Genomic DNA, 16,468 nt, shown 5'->3' on the forward strand with positions numbered 1-16,468 from the left:
ACGCAGCAAAAATGCACCAGTGTGAAAGGGCTCTTAGTCATATATCCAGGTATATAGAAACATATATACACTGTTCTTCCCAGACATATGAACTTTCTTCCTGTTATTGCTTTGGTTGTATGCAGTGCCATCACTGTATCCTATATAAAGTTACACTAATCACCTGCTGGTATGTCTGCATATCTTTACTCTTAGAAATCTATGCTGGGTGTATTAGTACTACTGCTGTCAGTTATTTTGGGTGAGTTAATAGTTATTGTCTTAGAAAGTGAATCATCTCTACATACGCTGGAGCCCCTTTCTAGGTGGAGGAACTGCCAATTATATATTCATAGGCTAATCTTCCTTTAGTAAAGGCTCTGCCTCATTTGGTTACCTTCAGGTTAGTGCCTTAGCCTGTGTGGAGAGGGCAACTTTATATGACCCCCTCTATAACAGGGCTACACCTATAAAAGTTTAATTTGCATATTGACAACTCATAGTAATTTTAAACAAAGACAAACTAAAGAAAAAGGCAGAATTAGATGAGGAAGACTAAGAACTGCCTAATTATGGGTCTTGCCCAGTGTGTAAATAAGAGCAGTCAAGAAAACAGGTGGATTATAGCAATTAAAACTGCTTATCTTACTGCCAAAACTAGTTAAAGCATGTACCACAACCCTGGGTATAATTAGGCTCAATGCACAGGGGATTATCCATTCTGCTTTACGTAGGTTATATTGTATTTGACATACTTGTGTCTCATTGCTGGTAGCTAAAATATTCTCAGGAGATAAGAGCAAGATCTATGCTATACTTCTACCTTTATGTCATAATAAGCATCTGTACAGGAGAGCCAGATGATTCACAGTCAGCCTTTATCAGGCGAAATGATTATGCTCAGTTAAGAGAATAAAACAAGGTTAGGTCACTAATAAGAGGCTATTTATAAAAAAAGGTTTGCAAATTTGCCTGTCCAATGCAATTTCCATGCACCTTTACTGCAATTAGATATGTGCATTCCCGTTCGTACGAATGTTATTTTCATACGAAAATGTTCATTTTCGTACCCGCAGAATAATGTGTACATACGAAAAAATTTAAGCACCAAAATACGAAAACGACGGGATTACGAATGAGTCACATAACGAACAACCGCAAATACGAACGAACGATCCGACGAAAATACGACAAAACGAAAACGGCAAAAGAACGAATATGACATCTATAACAAAAGACTTGCATTCTTTATTTTGTTTGAATCCTTGTTCTGTTCGTATTTTGATTTTCAGTCGTATGTTCATATGACATCTAACAAAAGATTTTCATTCTGTATTTTGTTTGATTCCTTTTTCTGTTTGTATGTTCATATGACATCTTATAACAAAAGATTTGTATTCTGTATTCTGAATTCCTTCTTTATGTTCGTAATTTGGTTTCAAAATACAGAATGCAAATCTTTTGTTATAAGATGTAATTTTCGTTTTTTTGAATGGACAGTGAGTGTAGTTAGTTAGTGAAGCAGCTTCTCTTTTGTGCTGAGTACAGTAGAGCCAAATAAACTTTTCTGTGGATTTTCGTCTGAAGGGAGAGATCAGTTGGCTAGACTTTTGAACCTGGAACCCAAAAATGGTTTTCTGATGGAGTTTAAAAACGAACGAACGTTCGGTAAAACGATCGTTTTTATGTTTGTTGTTAAAAAAGTCTGACCAAGTGTATGGGGCTTAACAATAGTTAATATGGATGAACCGCGTGTTGAAAGTGCCGCGAATCCCGCAATATATTTACGAAAGTACAAAATGATGAAAATTCACGAAAATTATTGTCTAACAAGTAACGAACATGAATTAAACAGAATAACGAACCATCCCGCATGTACGAAAATAAAACGGTAACCAAAATACGAAGCGATCGGAATACAAAAAAATCGCGTTGTACGAAAAACGAACGGGAACGAACCTACAGAACGATACGAAACAGAACAAAAAAAAAACGAAAAAAAATTCTGTGCACATGTCTAACTGCAATATCTTTTATATAATTGTTTACTTATAGTAATGGCCTATTTCTATTTTAATTTGGGATATATTTAACCACTTAAGCCCCGGACCATTTCACTGGCCAAAGACCAGAGCCCTTTTTGCGATTCGTCACTGCGTCACTTTAACTGACAATTGCGCCGTCGTATGACGTGGGTCCCAAACAAAATTGATGTCCTTTTTTTCCCACAAACAGAGTTTTCTTTTGGTTGTATTTGATCACCTCTGCGGCTTTTATTTTTTGCGCTATAAACAAAAATAGAGTGACAATTTTGAAAAAAAAATCAATATTTTTTACTTTTTGCTATAATAAATATCCCCAAAAAATCTATAAAAAAACAACTCTTTCCACAGTTTAGGTCAATACATATTCTTCTACAAATTTTTGGTAAAAAAAAAATCGCAAATAAGCGTTTATTGATTGGTTTGTGCAAAAGTTATAACATCTACAAAATTGGGGTAGTTTTATGGCATTTTTATAATTTTTTTAATAGTAATGGCGGTGATCTGCGATTTTTATTGTGACTGCGACTTTATGGCGGACACATCGTACACGTTTGACAATTTTTTGGGACCATTGTCATTTTTACAGCGATCAGTGCTATAAAAATGCCCTGATTACTGTGAAAATGACACTGACAGTGGAGGAGTTAACCACTCTGTGGCGCTGAAGGGGTTAAGTGTGTCCTAGGTAGTGCTTCTAACTGTAGGGGGGATGGGCTGTGTGTGACATGACACCGATTACAGGAATCTGTGATCAGTGTCCTGTCACTAGGAAGACCGGGGGGAAATGCTTGTTTACATCAGCATTTCCCCGTTCTTCCTCACCGTGAGACAATTGTGGGTATCCCCACAGACATTGTGTCTGCGGGACCCATGGCCGGATTCATGAAGATCGTGGTGGGCGCATGTGCGCGCCCACAATGACGCTTCTTAAAGGGGATGTATATATACAGTACGTCAATCTGCCTGCCCGTGCCATTCTGCCGATGTATATCATCGTGCGATGGTCGGCAAGCGGTTAACAAACACTAAAATGGCTACATCTACAGGCATCCGCGATTTAAGACTAACATATCTTTAAGACTTTAGATTTAAGACTTTACATATCATGTAAAGAAGAAATCACAATACATACCTTTTTTGAAGCCACTTCAGTCTGGTCTCCAGCGGCAGAAGCTTTGCAGAGGAGACAGCCAACAACGGCTGTGAAATGAATAGGAAGTGACATCACCCATAGAGTTACTATGGTGCTTCCGATGTCGTCTGCCTTCTCATCAGTCTGCACCCTCCTCTACAGGGAAGCCTCCGCTGACAGCGTGGGACCGGACAGGAGCAACTTCAAAAAAGGTATGTATAGCAATTTTTTCTTTACAGGGCTAGATAGGTTAGTCTTAGATTGTGGATACCTGTGGATGTAGAAATTTTAGTGTTAGGGTGGACGTCCCCTTTAAATCGAGTGAAATTCCTTGTGAAAGCTGTATAGTACTTAAAACAAAAAAATATATATTTTCAAAGAAAGGGACACTATTTTTTACTTTAACCATGGCCTACATATGGTCTATTTTAATCTAACCAAACCAGATGTAGCTTATTTTCACTGGAGGGAAAGGGAAGAAGGAATTCTCTGGGCTGCTTAATGTATTTTTTGCCAAATTTACTCCTTTTGACACCTACCATATATACTCGAGTATAAGCCGACCCGAATATAAGCCGAGGCACCTAATTTTACCACAAAAAACTGGGAAAACATATTGACTTAAATATAAGCCTAGGGTGGGAAAATGCAGCAGCTACTGGGTAAACAGCAGCCTCACTGTGCCCATTTTCAGTCTAATTGTGCCCATTTGCAGTCTCACTGTGCCCAGTTGCAGTCTCTCACTGTGCCCATATGCAGTCTCTCACTGTGCCCATATGCAGTCTCTCACTGTGCCCTATGCAGTCGTACCTTTCATTAGTAAAACGGCGTGTGTCTGATGCTGTGTAATCCATATGCAGCTTTACCTTTCATCAGTAAAACAGCGTTTGTCTGCCGCTGTGTAATCCATATGCAGTTGTACCTTTCATTAGCAAAACAGCGTGTGTCTGCCGCTGTATAATCCAGTCTGTTCGGCCGTCCATTTTAAGAAAGCCTTCTCCTCGTCCGTCCGTGATAGAGGAACACTGATATGATGCTGGGAAACTGTATCAGTGTTCCGCCTATCACAGACGAGGAGGAGGCCCAACAGACTGGATTACACAGCGGCAGACACACACTGTTTTACTAATGAAAGGTATGGCTACATATGGATTACAAAGCGGGAGACACATGCTGTTTTACTGCTGACTCGAGTATAAGCCAAGGGGGTAGTTTTTCAGCCTAAAAAATAGGCTGAAAAACTTGGCTTATACTCGAGTATATACAGTATTTTTTTCACAGCCCAGCCCTGTCTGATATTGGCCCGTTTTATCCTGCTGCAATTAAGTAATAGTTACAGGTACTATCTCTTCTCCTAGCCTGTAACTCAGCAGTAAAGAGGGAAGTGGCACCCTGATGGGCTTATCTTACTGTCACTCTGCTCGCTCCTCCTCTTATCCTCCTAGTAAAGCTCTATTTGTAGGAACAAAATGATAACAATTTTGTTTGGGTACAGTGTAGCACGACTGCGCAATTGTCATTCAAAGTGCAACAGCGCTGAAAGCTGAAAATTTGTCTGGGCGGGAAGGTGTATAAGTGCCCTGTATGGAAGTGGTTAACATGTCCTTTGTAAGAGCACCGATGTGACATGTTCATTTTTTGGTGTTTGTGGTTATTGCTTCATTAATATGCAAATTTAGCCTATATTTCCTGTCTCTAAACATTTCTGCTCATAATTTTTCCTAGTATATTTCCCTTATTTTACAAAAGACATAAATATGTAAGCAGGTTTAGGTGGTCATAAGGTGCTGTCCCTGCTGGGAGGGTTGGGCTTAATGTTTTGCCCTCTCTCCTGATTGTTTTGGCAGGTTTCTGTCTGAGTTTGGCCCACTTGCCCTGTACGATAAAAATTGGCACAGTGGTCCAGTTCATGAGAGTTCCCCCAAAGGATTCCAGGGAGCCATCATTGTTCCCGTAAGAGAAACTTAGTGAGCATGGTTCAGCCTTGAGTGTGAGACCCACAGGGGATGGAGACAGCCTGCAACAGAAACTTTTCTGGAGTTCGCCCTCAAGGTACCAATGCTGGAGTATGCCTGTAAAGGACTATGGACACTGGAATGCACGTATGCCTGTGCAGCACAGAAGCCTGCAGCCATAGATAGGGAGATCGTTTTATTTTTTTCCTGTTATGCTGCGTACACACAATCGGAATTTCCGACAAGAAAAGTTTGATGTGAGCTTTTGGTCGAAAATTTCGACCGTGTGTAGGCCCCTTCTGACATTTTCTGTTGGAATTTCCGTCAGCAAAAATTTGAGAGCTGGTCCTCAATTTTTTCCGACGGGAAAAGTTCTTGTCGGAAATTCCGATCATCTGTATGCAATTTCGATGCACAAAAATGGGAGAGAAGGAATCTGTCCATCTCCGCTCTGCAGAGTGAGTGGAGATGGACTTGTCATCCGCCTGCTCACTGGGAAAAAATCAGATCGATCCACCGATGAGCAAAGCAGAGTCTGCCAAGTGTGAAAGGACCCTTAGGTTGCTTGCAGCCTTTTCATAGGTGTACATGAGCGATGAACTCTCTGCTGCTGAAAGATTTGTTTGTTGGCAGTTACCTTGCAGCATTGAAATGAGAGCTACTAATGAGATGGATAACAAGTAGTTAAATTGCTCATTAACACTTGTTTTTCCACAGAACCTTTCAAGCTATAGTACCATTCATTACTGTGTGTGGCTGCAGCTCGGGGTGTTTAACAAAACATAACATGCAGCATTTTTAACACATGCTATGTAGGCCCATTAAATAAATAATAGACTCATAAGAACACTCAAAACATGTTCTTGTTAATATTTAGTGCATTTGCACTAAAAAAATCACTAATCTTGGAAAATACTATTCAATCTACTGTGTTTATGTTTGTTTTTAGATGTGTTATTTGTAAAAATATTATATATTTTATATAACCTGTTAAGTTTTCAGCCAATATCTGGAAAATTGCCTCCAACAAAATCCTATAAATGTGAATCATAGATATCAACTAGTTATAACACATAATACAAGTTTTCACCATCCCCAAGTCTTAAATAGAAAGGTATCACCACATGTTGAAATGTAGTTTGTAACCTTCTTTGCAGCTACAACTTTCTCAAAAATATACCTATAGTGCATCCTGCATTTTATACAGTGGTGACCGGTGCCCCATTGGTCCGGGGGGGGGGCTTCAAACAAACCCTAGACATCTACCTCCCCAGTTGCTCCAGCCCACCACCCCACACCAACCTCCCGGTCGCCAGCCTGCTCGCCCGCCAATCGTTCCGCACTTACCCCACCCAGGTCGCAGCTTCAGCGTCCCCCCTCCATCTCCTCTGTGTCCTGGTAGTCGCTGCTTCTCCTCCCAGGCAGGGATGGACTGGCCATAGGGACTACAGGGAGTTTCCCGGTGGGCCGATGGCTCAGTGGGCCGTTTTTTAAAACAGAGATGCTGCTTGGAGATTTTTTTTAACGCCCTGGCAGCGCCCCAGTGTGAAAGCACTCAGGCTTTCACACTGGGACTGCAGCGGAAGCGTTTTTCAGTCGCTTTACAGGCGCCCAAAAGCGCCTAAAAAACGCCTCAGTGTAAAAAGGGGTCCTAAACTCACCCCCTCTCTTTTACACTCACTCTCTTTTTCTTACACTCACCCCCTTTCCCTCAACCCTCCCTCTCTCTCTCATTCCCCTCTCTCTCACCCTCTCATAATATACAATAATGGATGTAGGGGCCTTTTGGTGGGCATGATTTTTCGGGGGGGGTGGGGGCAGCATTTTATTGAATTAAAGTGGGCCGGTCTGGATGAAGTCCAGGGCCAAATTTTTGTCCCAGTCCAGCCCTGCTCCCAGGTCTTCAGACTCCTAACCAATGGGGTCTTAGGACCCGCTTTCTGATTGTCCGAGAGGAGAAACAAGAAGACATTAGCGAATATTAATTTGTTAATGTCACACAGTCAATTAGAGCCTCAGGCTCTAATCATGTGCGTAAAAAACAAACAAACATTGAAATCTATGCGTCTGGTGCCCTGAATGTAGATTAGGGGCCAGGCACATGGATTATGGATCGTCTGCCATTGGTTTTATGGCTCTTTTAAAAAATGTGTGCTGTGATTATTAGCCAGCAGTATGTTACAGAGTTCTTTTTACACATCAAAACGAGCTCTGTGATTTGAAAGGATGCCAGTTGCATGGCTTTGACAAGTCAAATGACTAGGCCCTCCTGACAACTTTTTTTTTACTCTTTTGGTATTAATACTATTACATAAATGGTTTTAAGGGGAACTCCGCACCAAAAAAAGGCATGGGGGTCACCCCAAAATCTTTACCAGGCCCCCCCAAAGTGCCTTGTCCCCATGTTAATGGGGACAAGGGCCTCATTCCCCCAACCCTTGCCCAGTGGTTGTGGGGATCTGCAGGTGGGGGCTTATCAGAATCTGGCCCCCAGATCCCACCCCCCTTAAGTAAATGGTTATCGGCTACATTGCACCCCTACCCATTCACCAAAAAAGTATAAAAAAAAGTAAAAACATCAGGAGACAGTTTTTGACAATTCATTTATTTAAAAATAAAAGTGTTGTCCATCCATCTTCAATCACGATGCAGAAAAAGAAAAGCTCAACCTTGATGAGAGGCTGTCTTTTCACGGTGACAGCTGTTATATTGGCAAGGGCGGTGCCATCTAGTGAAGTAACTGGCTGACCCTGCCCCTTCTGACATCAAGTGATGTTAGAAGGGGGCAGGGTCAGCCGGTTAAGTCACCGGATGGCCCCCAGCCCTATATAACCAATGTTACAGCGAAAAGACAGCAGTCAGTGGGATGCCTCCCATCAAAGCAGAGCTTTAATTTTTTCAATTTTTCAGGTCCGTCACCGCCGTGATTGAAGATGGATGAACAAAGAGGGACACTTTTTTTTAAATAAAGGAAACTTCATTAAAAACTGTCTCCTGTCGTTTTTACCTTTTTGACACTTTTTTGGTGAATGGGTAGGGCAACAATGTATGTGATACCCATTCACATAGGGGGAGGGGTGGTTGTTAAAGGGGACTTCCAGATTCCGATAAGCCCTCTGACGGCAGACCCCACAACCACTGGGCAAGGGTTGTAGGGATGAGGCACTTGTCCCTATCAACATGGAGACAAGGTACTTTGGGGGGCAATTTTAAATGATATTTTTTTCTTTACAAATGCAATGTTGCTGCGGTACTGTTATAAATATGGGAATGATGCGCTACTTTACAGGCTGACTACAGGAACCCCAAGTCATGATATTTAATGGAATATTTAATTTTTATTGTTTCACATTAGGCATTAATAAAATCACTGCTCCTGAAAAAAATTGTTTTGCATTGATACATGTCCCCCCATACACATTTTATGGCAATAACTTGCATATAAGCCTTTAAAATGAACACTTGATTTTTTACATTCATGTCCTATAGACTTTAACGGTGTTCGCACACATTTTTTGTCTGTTCATATGTTCTGATGCGAAGCGAGCCAGGGAGGTTCGGCTCATTCCTTTTTGTACGACAGAATACAATGTCAGAAGTGACGTAATGTGTTGAATAGTTTTTTTCATACGAAAACCGCACTAATGAAACGAAAATCGGACGTTGTGCTCACATCCGACAAAAATTTTAGTCTGCACATCCAGCTTTTGTCTGATGAAAAAGTGAAATCTGCCGTCGAAAGCACCATACTAATGATCCAAAAATCGGTAGACAGCTCATCGTACAAATCTTTCCATCCAATTTTCATATCGGATGGAAAGCTATGACTAAGCACCATGTTTGGTGTGAAAGATGTCAGCAGCAGTGCAGTTAGTCTGTACCGATTTTTGATGTCTTGATTTTACATTTTTCTAATAAAGGTGAATATTTGGAGTGCGGCTATCCAGTCATTTCTTTTTCAATCATTCCTGTTGCAAACATAGCCAGCACCCTTTTTTATTGCGGAGACAGCTGAGTGCAGGCAAGGTAAATACCTTTGAGCAGTGAACTCCCACATTGTACGGGCCTTTAGTTAGTGACTGAACCCAAAGAAGTATGTAGACAATATAGTCTGGAAAGTTTTATCTCCCATGTTGCATGTTTGTTCCAGGCCAGCAAGTTACTAAGTAATTAAGCAAAGCTTAGGATGACAGCAATAGAGTCTTAACCTTTCAAATCCATGTCAACTTTCATATTTCTGTTCTTAAAGATTCACTTTTTTGATAGTAGGTATAGAGACTTTCACATGCCTGTTGGTAGTATCCTAACCAACAGATTACAATATCAAGTACATTGCAAGTTTAGGGGTTGATAAAATAAATGAAAAATATTTTTACAATATGAATGATTTTTTAATTTACTTAAATTCCTTGATGAACAGCAGTGGAGATTTCCTATGAATGTCAGCTCTGTGAGCAAAGTGAGCTAGGTTCCAGTAGCAGCTCTCAGATAAAGCACAGATTGCCTCTCCTCTTCTTGACAAATCATTTAGAAAGAGATAAACCCATGTGTCCTGACTCCTTAATACCATGTGAAAGATTTTAAATCTAGAAATTAAATACTGGGCTTAAATAAGACTAAAAGGTAATACATACTCATTTGTGGACATAACAGAAGATTTACTTTACTGTAGAGTTTGCTTATGTAGTATATGAGACAACGTTCTTGGTGTACAGTGATTTATTAAAAATTAAGGCTGGGTAAAAAATAGCAAACAATACCCAGAAAGTGATTTTAAAATTATTTGACAATAAAGGCCATGGGCCTTTTACAGCCAGAGCAAATTTGTGAACTTTGTCTTCCTAATTAGGAATTAGGGTTTGTGTCCTCTGAAGCTTGGCAATTTAGAATAATTTATTTATTTATTTTATTTCAGGTACTTATATACCGTAGCGCCGTCAATTTACGTAGTGCTTTACATATATATTGTACATCAGTCCCTGTCCTCAAGAAGCTTACAATCTAAGGTCACTAACACACATTCATACTCGCACATACTAGGGCCAATTTAGACAGGATCCAATTTACCTTCCAGCATGTCTTTGGAGTGTGGGAGGAAACCGGAGTACCTGGAGGACACCCACGCAGACACAGGGAGAACATGCAAACTCCTGGTTAAAATCATATGTCTAATGGTTGTAGAATGGTATACAATGTGAAGTAACAGCACAGTCATTGCATAACTCACTTCATACCAGTCTAACGGAGCAAATCTCAATAACTTGGCCCAGGGGTGTCTGACTACATCTGCAACAATCTGACTTGGTCTATGTTAGTCGGAATGCCTTACTGAACTGACAAAGCTCCAACACTTCCTGGTAGTAACGGAGCTTGCTCATCCCCCTCCACATTCCAACTGACCTTCAATTATAGTGATGGTCCAGTAGAAATATGTGCTGCAGGGATACAGCAGTAAAGCCCCAAGACTAACAGAGCTTTGCCTTTTTATAACAGCTCAGCATGCAGACATGTGTATGCAGACACTTTATACCTGCTAGCATTTTTTTTTTTTTATTAAAGCAGACCTATAGTATTTATTACAAGTATGTATATAGTACTGACAATTCACACATCACTTTACAAGCCTAGTAAATACAGGCCAAATGTCGAGCAGCATCAATCGGTTCAATATATACCAGACAACATTTGGCATGTGTGGACTGCAGTCATTTGACTGAAGCCAACCGTTCGGCCGGCTTCTGTCGAAGGGGCATGACTGAAAAACAGTCTGTCGATCGCCTCTAGATCTGTGCTTTCAGCCAATGGCTGAGAGCGCTGACTAGAGTGTTCTGGCCATCCCCCTGTCAGAACACAAAAGAACAGCAGGGGAGATCGATGTACTAACATTGGATAGTTAGTACAGCGGCTCCTCCTTAGATGTCAGTTTTTTTCCGTTCAGCCTTTGAATGAAAAAATATTGTATATTAGGCTTAATACTTTCTTAGAGCTACCTTGCTTGTTAGCCTCCATGCTGAAAAGGAATAACCACTATATGACTTCAATATTAAATGAGCAATAGTATGACCTATTCACAGACATTTCTTTTAAAATCTGTTCTTATACATTTATATAATAGTGCAGTAGGCTTTATACATGTGCTTTCCATTTTACTTTCTTTGAGGCTCTAAAGCAAACAAAGCCCCATTTATTTAAATTAATGGAGAAAAATTAAGTTTAGCGGGAGGAGAAAGAATTGTTTGAAGTCATGTAACAGCTTTCTTCACCTTGTATAAGTGTTTTCTGCAATAAACACACTACAGGGCATAGAACATTTGTTAAATGTCAGGCCTCGTACACACGACAGAGTTTCTCGGCAGAATTCAGCGAGAAACTCGGTCAGAGCCTGATTCTGCCGAGAAACTCTGTCGTCTGTACACTTTTGGCCTGATGGAGCCGCCGAGGAACTCGTCGAGAAAATAGAGAACATGTTCTCTATTTTCTCGTTGTTCTATGGGAGAAGGCGGCCCGCCGAGCTCCTCGGCGGCTTCATCCCTGAACTCGACGAGGAACTCGATGTGTTTGGCACGTCGAGTTCCTCTGTCGTGTGTACGAGGCCTCAGTGTAGTGTGGAATGCTTGTAGTAATGCTCTTCAATTAGTAAAGCTGAAATAACATACTTGGTGCATTTTTTATGCACAATGTCATTGACAAAATATGGCCATGTGGCCATATTAGGTCATTGATGTCATTAGAATTCCCAACCCTTTCTCACAAGTGATTGCTGGGTGGGGAATTCCTGGTCATAGTTTATTAGCTGGTGACCTTCTATCAAGTGACAGTTTCTTGTAGGTTCTGGCTCATCCCCATTGACAGTATTGGAGGTGCATGTTAATTATATAGGTGTAGTGTTGGACTTACATAAAAGAAATACAAAACACAGAGTATACGAGCTCATACTAGTCTTATATTCACCATGTCTCAGATTCCCAGATGCAGAACCAGCTGTGAAAAAAAGTGTAAAGTGCTTTCAGTACACCCTGTTAAAGTCTATGGGAGAAATCTAAAGTGCTAATTCTAAAGGCTAATATGCAAGTTATTGTCCTAAAAAGTGTTTGGGGATCTGGGTCCTGCCCCAGGGGACATGTATCAATGCAAAAAAAAGTTTTAAAATTGGCTGTTTTTTCGGGAGCAGTGAATTTAATAATGCTTAGAGTGAAACAATAAAAGTGAAATATTCCTTTACATTTCGTACCTGGGGGGGGTGTAAAGTAAGCATGTGAAATAGTGCATGTTTCCCGTACTTAGAACTGTCTCTGCACAAAGTGTAATTTCTAAAAGAAAAAAAGTAATTTAAAACTGACTCGCGGCTATAATGAATTGTCGGCTCCCGGCAATTCAGAGAGAATTCATTCATAAAAAAAAAAAAAAAGCATGGGGTCCCCCCAAATTCAATTACCAGGCCCTTCAGGTCTGGTATGGATATTAAGGGGAACCTCGGCATCAATTAAAAAAAAATGGCGTGGAGTTCCCCCAAAAATCCACACACAGCCCGGCGAATGACGCTGCTGAAGCTGTGACATTTATTTTATTGGTGAGGTGGGCCACCCGTCACGTGACCCCCGCTCCCTCTGGCGCAAGGGGGAAGCCAGGCTTCCCCAGTGATGTAGCAGAGGGTGCGTCAGAGGGGGCGGGGTCACATGATGGGTGGCATGTGGCCTGGCACTCTGTCCCCTCCTCTTTTCTGCGGCCGGCCAGGTTAACGTGCTCAGATAAGGGGTCTGATGTGGATTTTTGGGGGAACTCCACGCCATTTTTTTTTAAATTTGCGGTGGAGTTCCCCTTAAAATCCACACCAGACCTGAAGGGCCTGGAATGGATATTTGGGGAGAACCCCACTTAATTTTTTTTTTAAATTGACAGTGGGGTTCCCCTTAATATCCAGACCTGAAGGGCCTGGTAATTGAATTTGGGGGAACCCCCACGCTTGTTTTTTTATGAATGAATTCTCTCTGAATTGCCGGGAGCCGACAATTCATTATAGCCATGAGTCTGGTTTTAAATGACTGTTTTTCTTTCAGAAATGACACTTTGTGCAGAGACAGTTCTAAGTACGGGAAAAATGCGCTATTTCACGTGCTTACTTTACACCCCCCTAGGTACGAAATTTAAAGGAATATTTCACTTTTATTGTTTCACTTTTAGCATTATTAAATTCACTGCTCCCGAAAAAACGTACGTTTTTAAAACTTTTTTTGCATTGATACATGTCCCCTGGGGCAGGACCCGGGTCCCCAAACACTTTTTAGGACAATAACTTGCATATTAGCCTTTAAAATTAGCACTTTAGATTTCATATGTTCGAGTCCCATAGGCTTTAACAGGGTTCTAAAGTTCACACGAACGTTTGGTGTGTTCGCAGGTTCTGGTGCGAACCGAACAGGGGGGTTTCTTCTGCTCATCCCTACCTAGATTAAGGCTTACCTGTAGGTGCTTGAAATACCTCCTAAACCTACACGGTTTAGGAGATTTTTGCAATGTCCCCGAACAGTGCTGTCTTCTGAGCATGCGCCAATGTAATCGGCGCATGCGCACTCTTGAAAGGGCATGCTGTGCCGTTTCAAGCTGGGGTCATGCCGTGACTGGCGGTTCCCACGCTCATGCGCGGGAGTGACGTCACGCGACTTCGGCCAGTCACAGAGCCGGAGTTTGCGGCCCCGGAAGGAAGAGGGGTGAAGAATGGACACTTCCAGCCAGCGAGGAAATCGGGGACATCGCAGGCTTCGGTTTCAGGTAAGTGACACATAATGGGCTACTATGAGATGCATAGTAGCCCATTATGCTTTACCTTTGCAGGGAAACAAAGAGGATGTAAAACCCATCAGGGTTTACTTCCTTTTTAATTGTATTATCTATTTATTGTATTTAGCATTTGCTGGACTTTTCACTGTAAACCCATCAGAATTTATAACAGCCAAATAATATTAGTACATTTTACATTTCAGGATTAGCTGTCACGTTGCAACTTATTTGTTCCTACAATTTACAGGAAAAAGGGAAGCTTTAATCCATTTGAGGCAATCTGTCTTGGAATATAAATAATCCCTAAAGTTGACCTTCAAGCAGATATTTAAAAACCACCAGTTAAGTATTCTTTAAAAAAAAAAATATGCTACATGTTCATATAGAAATGACGTAAATGGCTGAACATATCCTCTTATGAGCCTCGTGACATCTCCTGCACAGAAGCACTTTTAGGGCCAGTTTACACCAGACCCAGTTCCGTTCAGTTCCGTGTGCTTTTATTCTGCAAAAAATGCATGCAGTTTCTGCACTGGAAACTGACCGGAAACTGACTGCATGGTGTGAACTAGAGCCAACTAGAGCCATTGGAATAGATGGAAAACACTATGCATGCATTTTTAGTGCAGAAAAAATGCACACAAAACTGTACGGAACTGTGTCTGGTGTGAACTGGCCCTTACTGTAGTGGGAGGGGCAGAACTTTTAGCTAATCAGTGTTAGCTGCAAGCACATGTGCTGATAGGAAACACACTGAAAGTAGGATAGTACAGAGTTAGCAGAGTTGATTAATTAAAAAGTTGCTGCTCCTTCATTGTCCAATCACCAGGCTGAAAATGGGTTGGCTACATCAGTCTACTCCCTCAATCTGACCTTCAGGGAAAACAAAAAGTAGTATGAAGTATTGGCCAATTACATAACCAATGGGATTGGCTGCAACACAGTGCTCTAATGACCATCAGCCAGTCCCATGGGCTCCTGATCATTAGTATGGACCAAGATCTGTCCTTGAAATCTCATTCACTGTGCTGGCAGGGCACTGTGAGCATGTTCTCAGCACAGAAAGCTCTGCCACCCATCGATGCATATGTGTGTCATGTGGGTGTTAAAGCCCACCCTCTTTGCTGCCACACACATGCGTTATGTGGGCAGCAAGTGGTTAAATATACACTACCACCACAATAAAAGATAAGAAGAGCCTGGGACTGATCCAGCAGCATATGGTGAGTCTGTGCACATGGGGGATCAGGTAAGTAGAAGTGCTTTTTCTGCCAACCTAGATGCATTTTTTTCTTACACAGAAAAACGTTTTTTTTTTCTACTATACGGAATAAAATACAGTGAAAGGAAAAATATTGTTTTACTATCCACAACTCACGTATATGTGTTACCGATTCTAAATATGTTTGTAGATCTTTCAGATCTAAAATCCCATTTATGATATTAAAATCACACTTTGTTTTCTAAGATACTTTACCGTCTTAAAAAAATATGACAACCATATGGCTTGATTTTCTTCCAATCAATCATTAAAAGCACAGCCTATTTAAACACATGAAAGGCACATTTCAAAAATGGTAATTGGGCAATGACACAAATAGCTACTGTGCAGTGAGTAGGAGTTGCCTGGCAATTGAGTAGCGAAGTCTATTCCCTCATCCTCCACTGCTCTCTTGCTAGAGAGAGCGGCTGACAGCCCAAACCAGCATCCCTGCTAAGATCTAACAGTGCTTTAAAAAAAAAAATTGCTTCTAATTATAAAAGGTGAATTAAAGGCAAATCCCAGTAAGGAAGAGGTTTCTAGCAGGGTGCAGCAGCAGCAAGGAGGAGTTTTTTCTTTTATTTTAATGGTCTTTCTTCAGATGGATTCTCCGACTGCCTGGCAATACTGAGCACAGGACTGCGAGACAGCACAGCACTGGGCAAGACTTAGGAATGACAAGGCAGTCTGTAAACAAATGTCTTGGCAATAGACCACTCTATGTTACACATTGTAATGAAGCATGACAAATAGGAAATGTGTACTAGGAAGAGAGGGGATTCCTCTGGGAGATATTGAAGTCACTGAAAAGAGAGCTATTCTCTAAACTCTAGCAGAAAGCAGAAGTACAAACCGAGGAGAACTACTTAGAACTGACTTTGACCAGCATGGCATTTTACCTGATTAAAGCTTTACTTCTCTTTGGAATTCACTCGTCTGGCTCTCTGACAATTGACACAACACAACCACGGCTACGATTGTCTTTTAAAGGTAAGATTCAGGCGACTTAACAAGACTTTTTATTATTAAAATGAACTAATCTGACAGCTGGAAGTAGAGCATTACAAGACAACTTGCCTAAGTCATATTTACTTAACTGTATGAAACTTCTTTTGCTTAGTTTAATTGTATTACTTTATTAATCACATTATTCAATTTGTATCATTCAAATAATTAAAAAACGACATGTAAAAATTGCAATATTAATATTATTATTTTGTTCTGATTATTAACCGTTACATATAGAAAGTTGGAGTATAAATATCATTTTTTTTTTAATTATTATAGACTGAACTCCTGAAGCTGTAAATAAGGGATA

General features: G+C 40.9%; 1 protein-coding gene across 1 annotated transcript in view; it reads left to right on the forward strand.

Annotated features, from left to right (window-relative positions):
* Positions 1-15,543: 15,543 nt before the first annotated feature.
* SEMA3E (semaphorin 3E) overlaps positions 15,544-16,468 on the forward strand; it is a 185,187-nt gene continuing 184,262 nt past the window's right edge. The window contains exon 1 of the mRNA XM_040343439.1: positions 15,544-16,140. Within this exon, the coding sequence (XP_040199373.1) occupies positions 16,038-16,140 (103 nt within the window). The 5' untranslated portion in view covers positions 15,544-16,037. The remainder of the gene's footprint in view (positions 16,141-16,468) is intronic.

This window comes from Rana temporaria, chromosome 3 (assembly GCF_905171775.1).
Source record: "Rana temporaria chromosome 3, aRanTem1.1, whole genome shotgun sequence".
NCBI classification, from domain to species: Eukaryota; Metazoa; Chordata; class Amphibia; order Anura; family Ranidae; genus Rana; species Rana temporaria.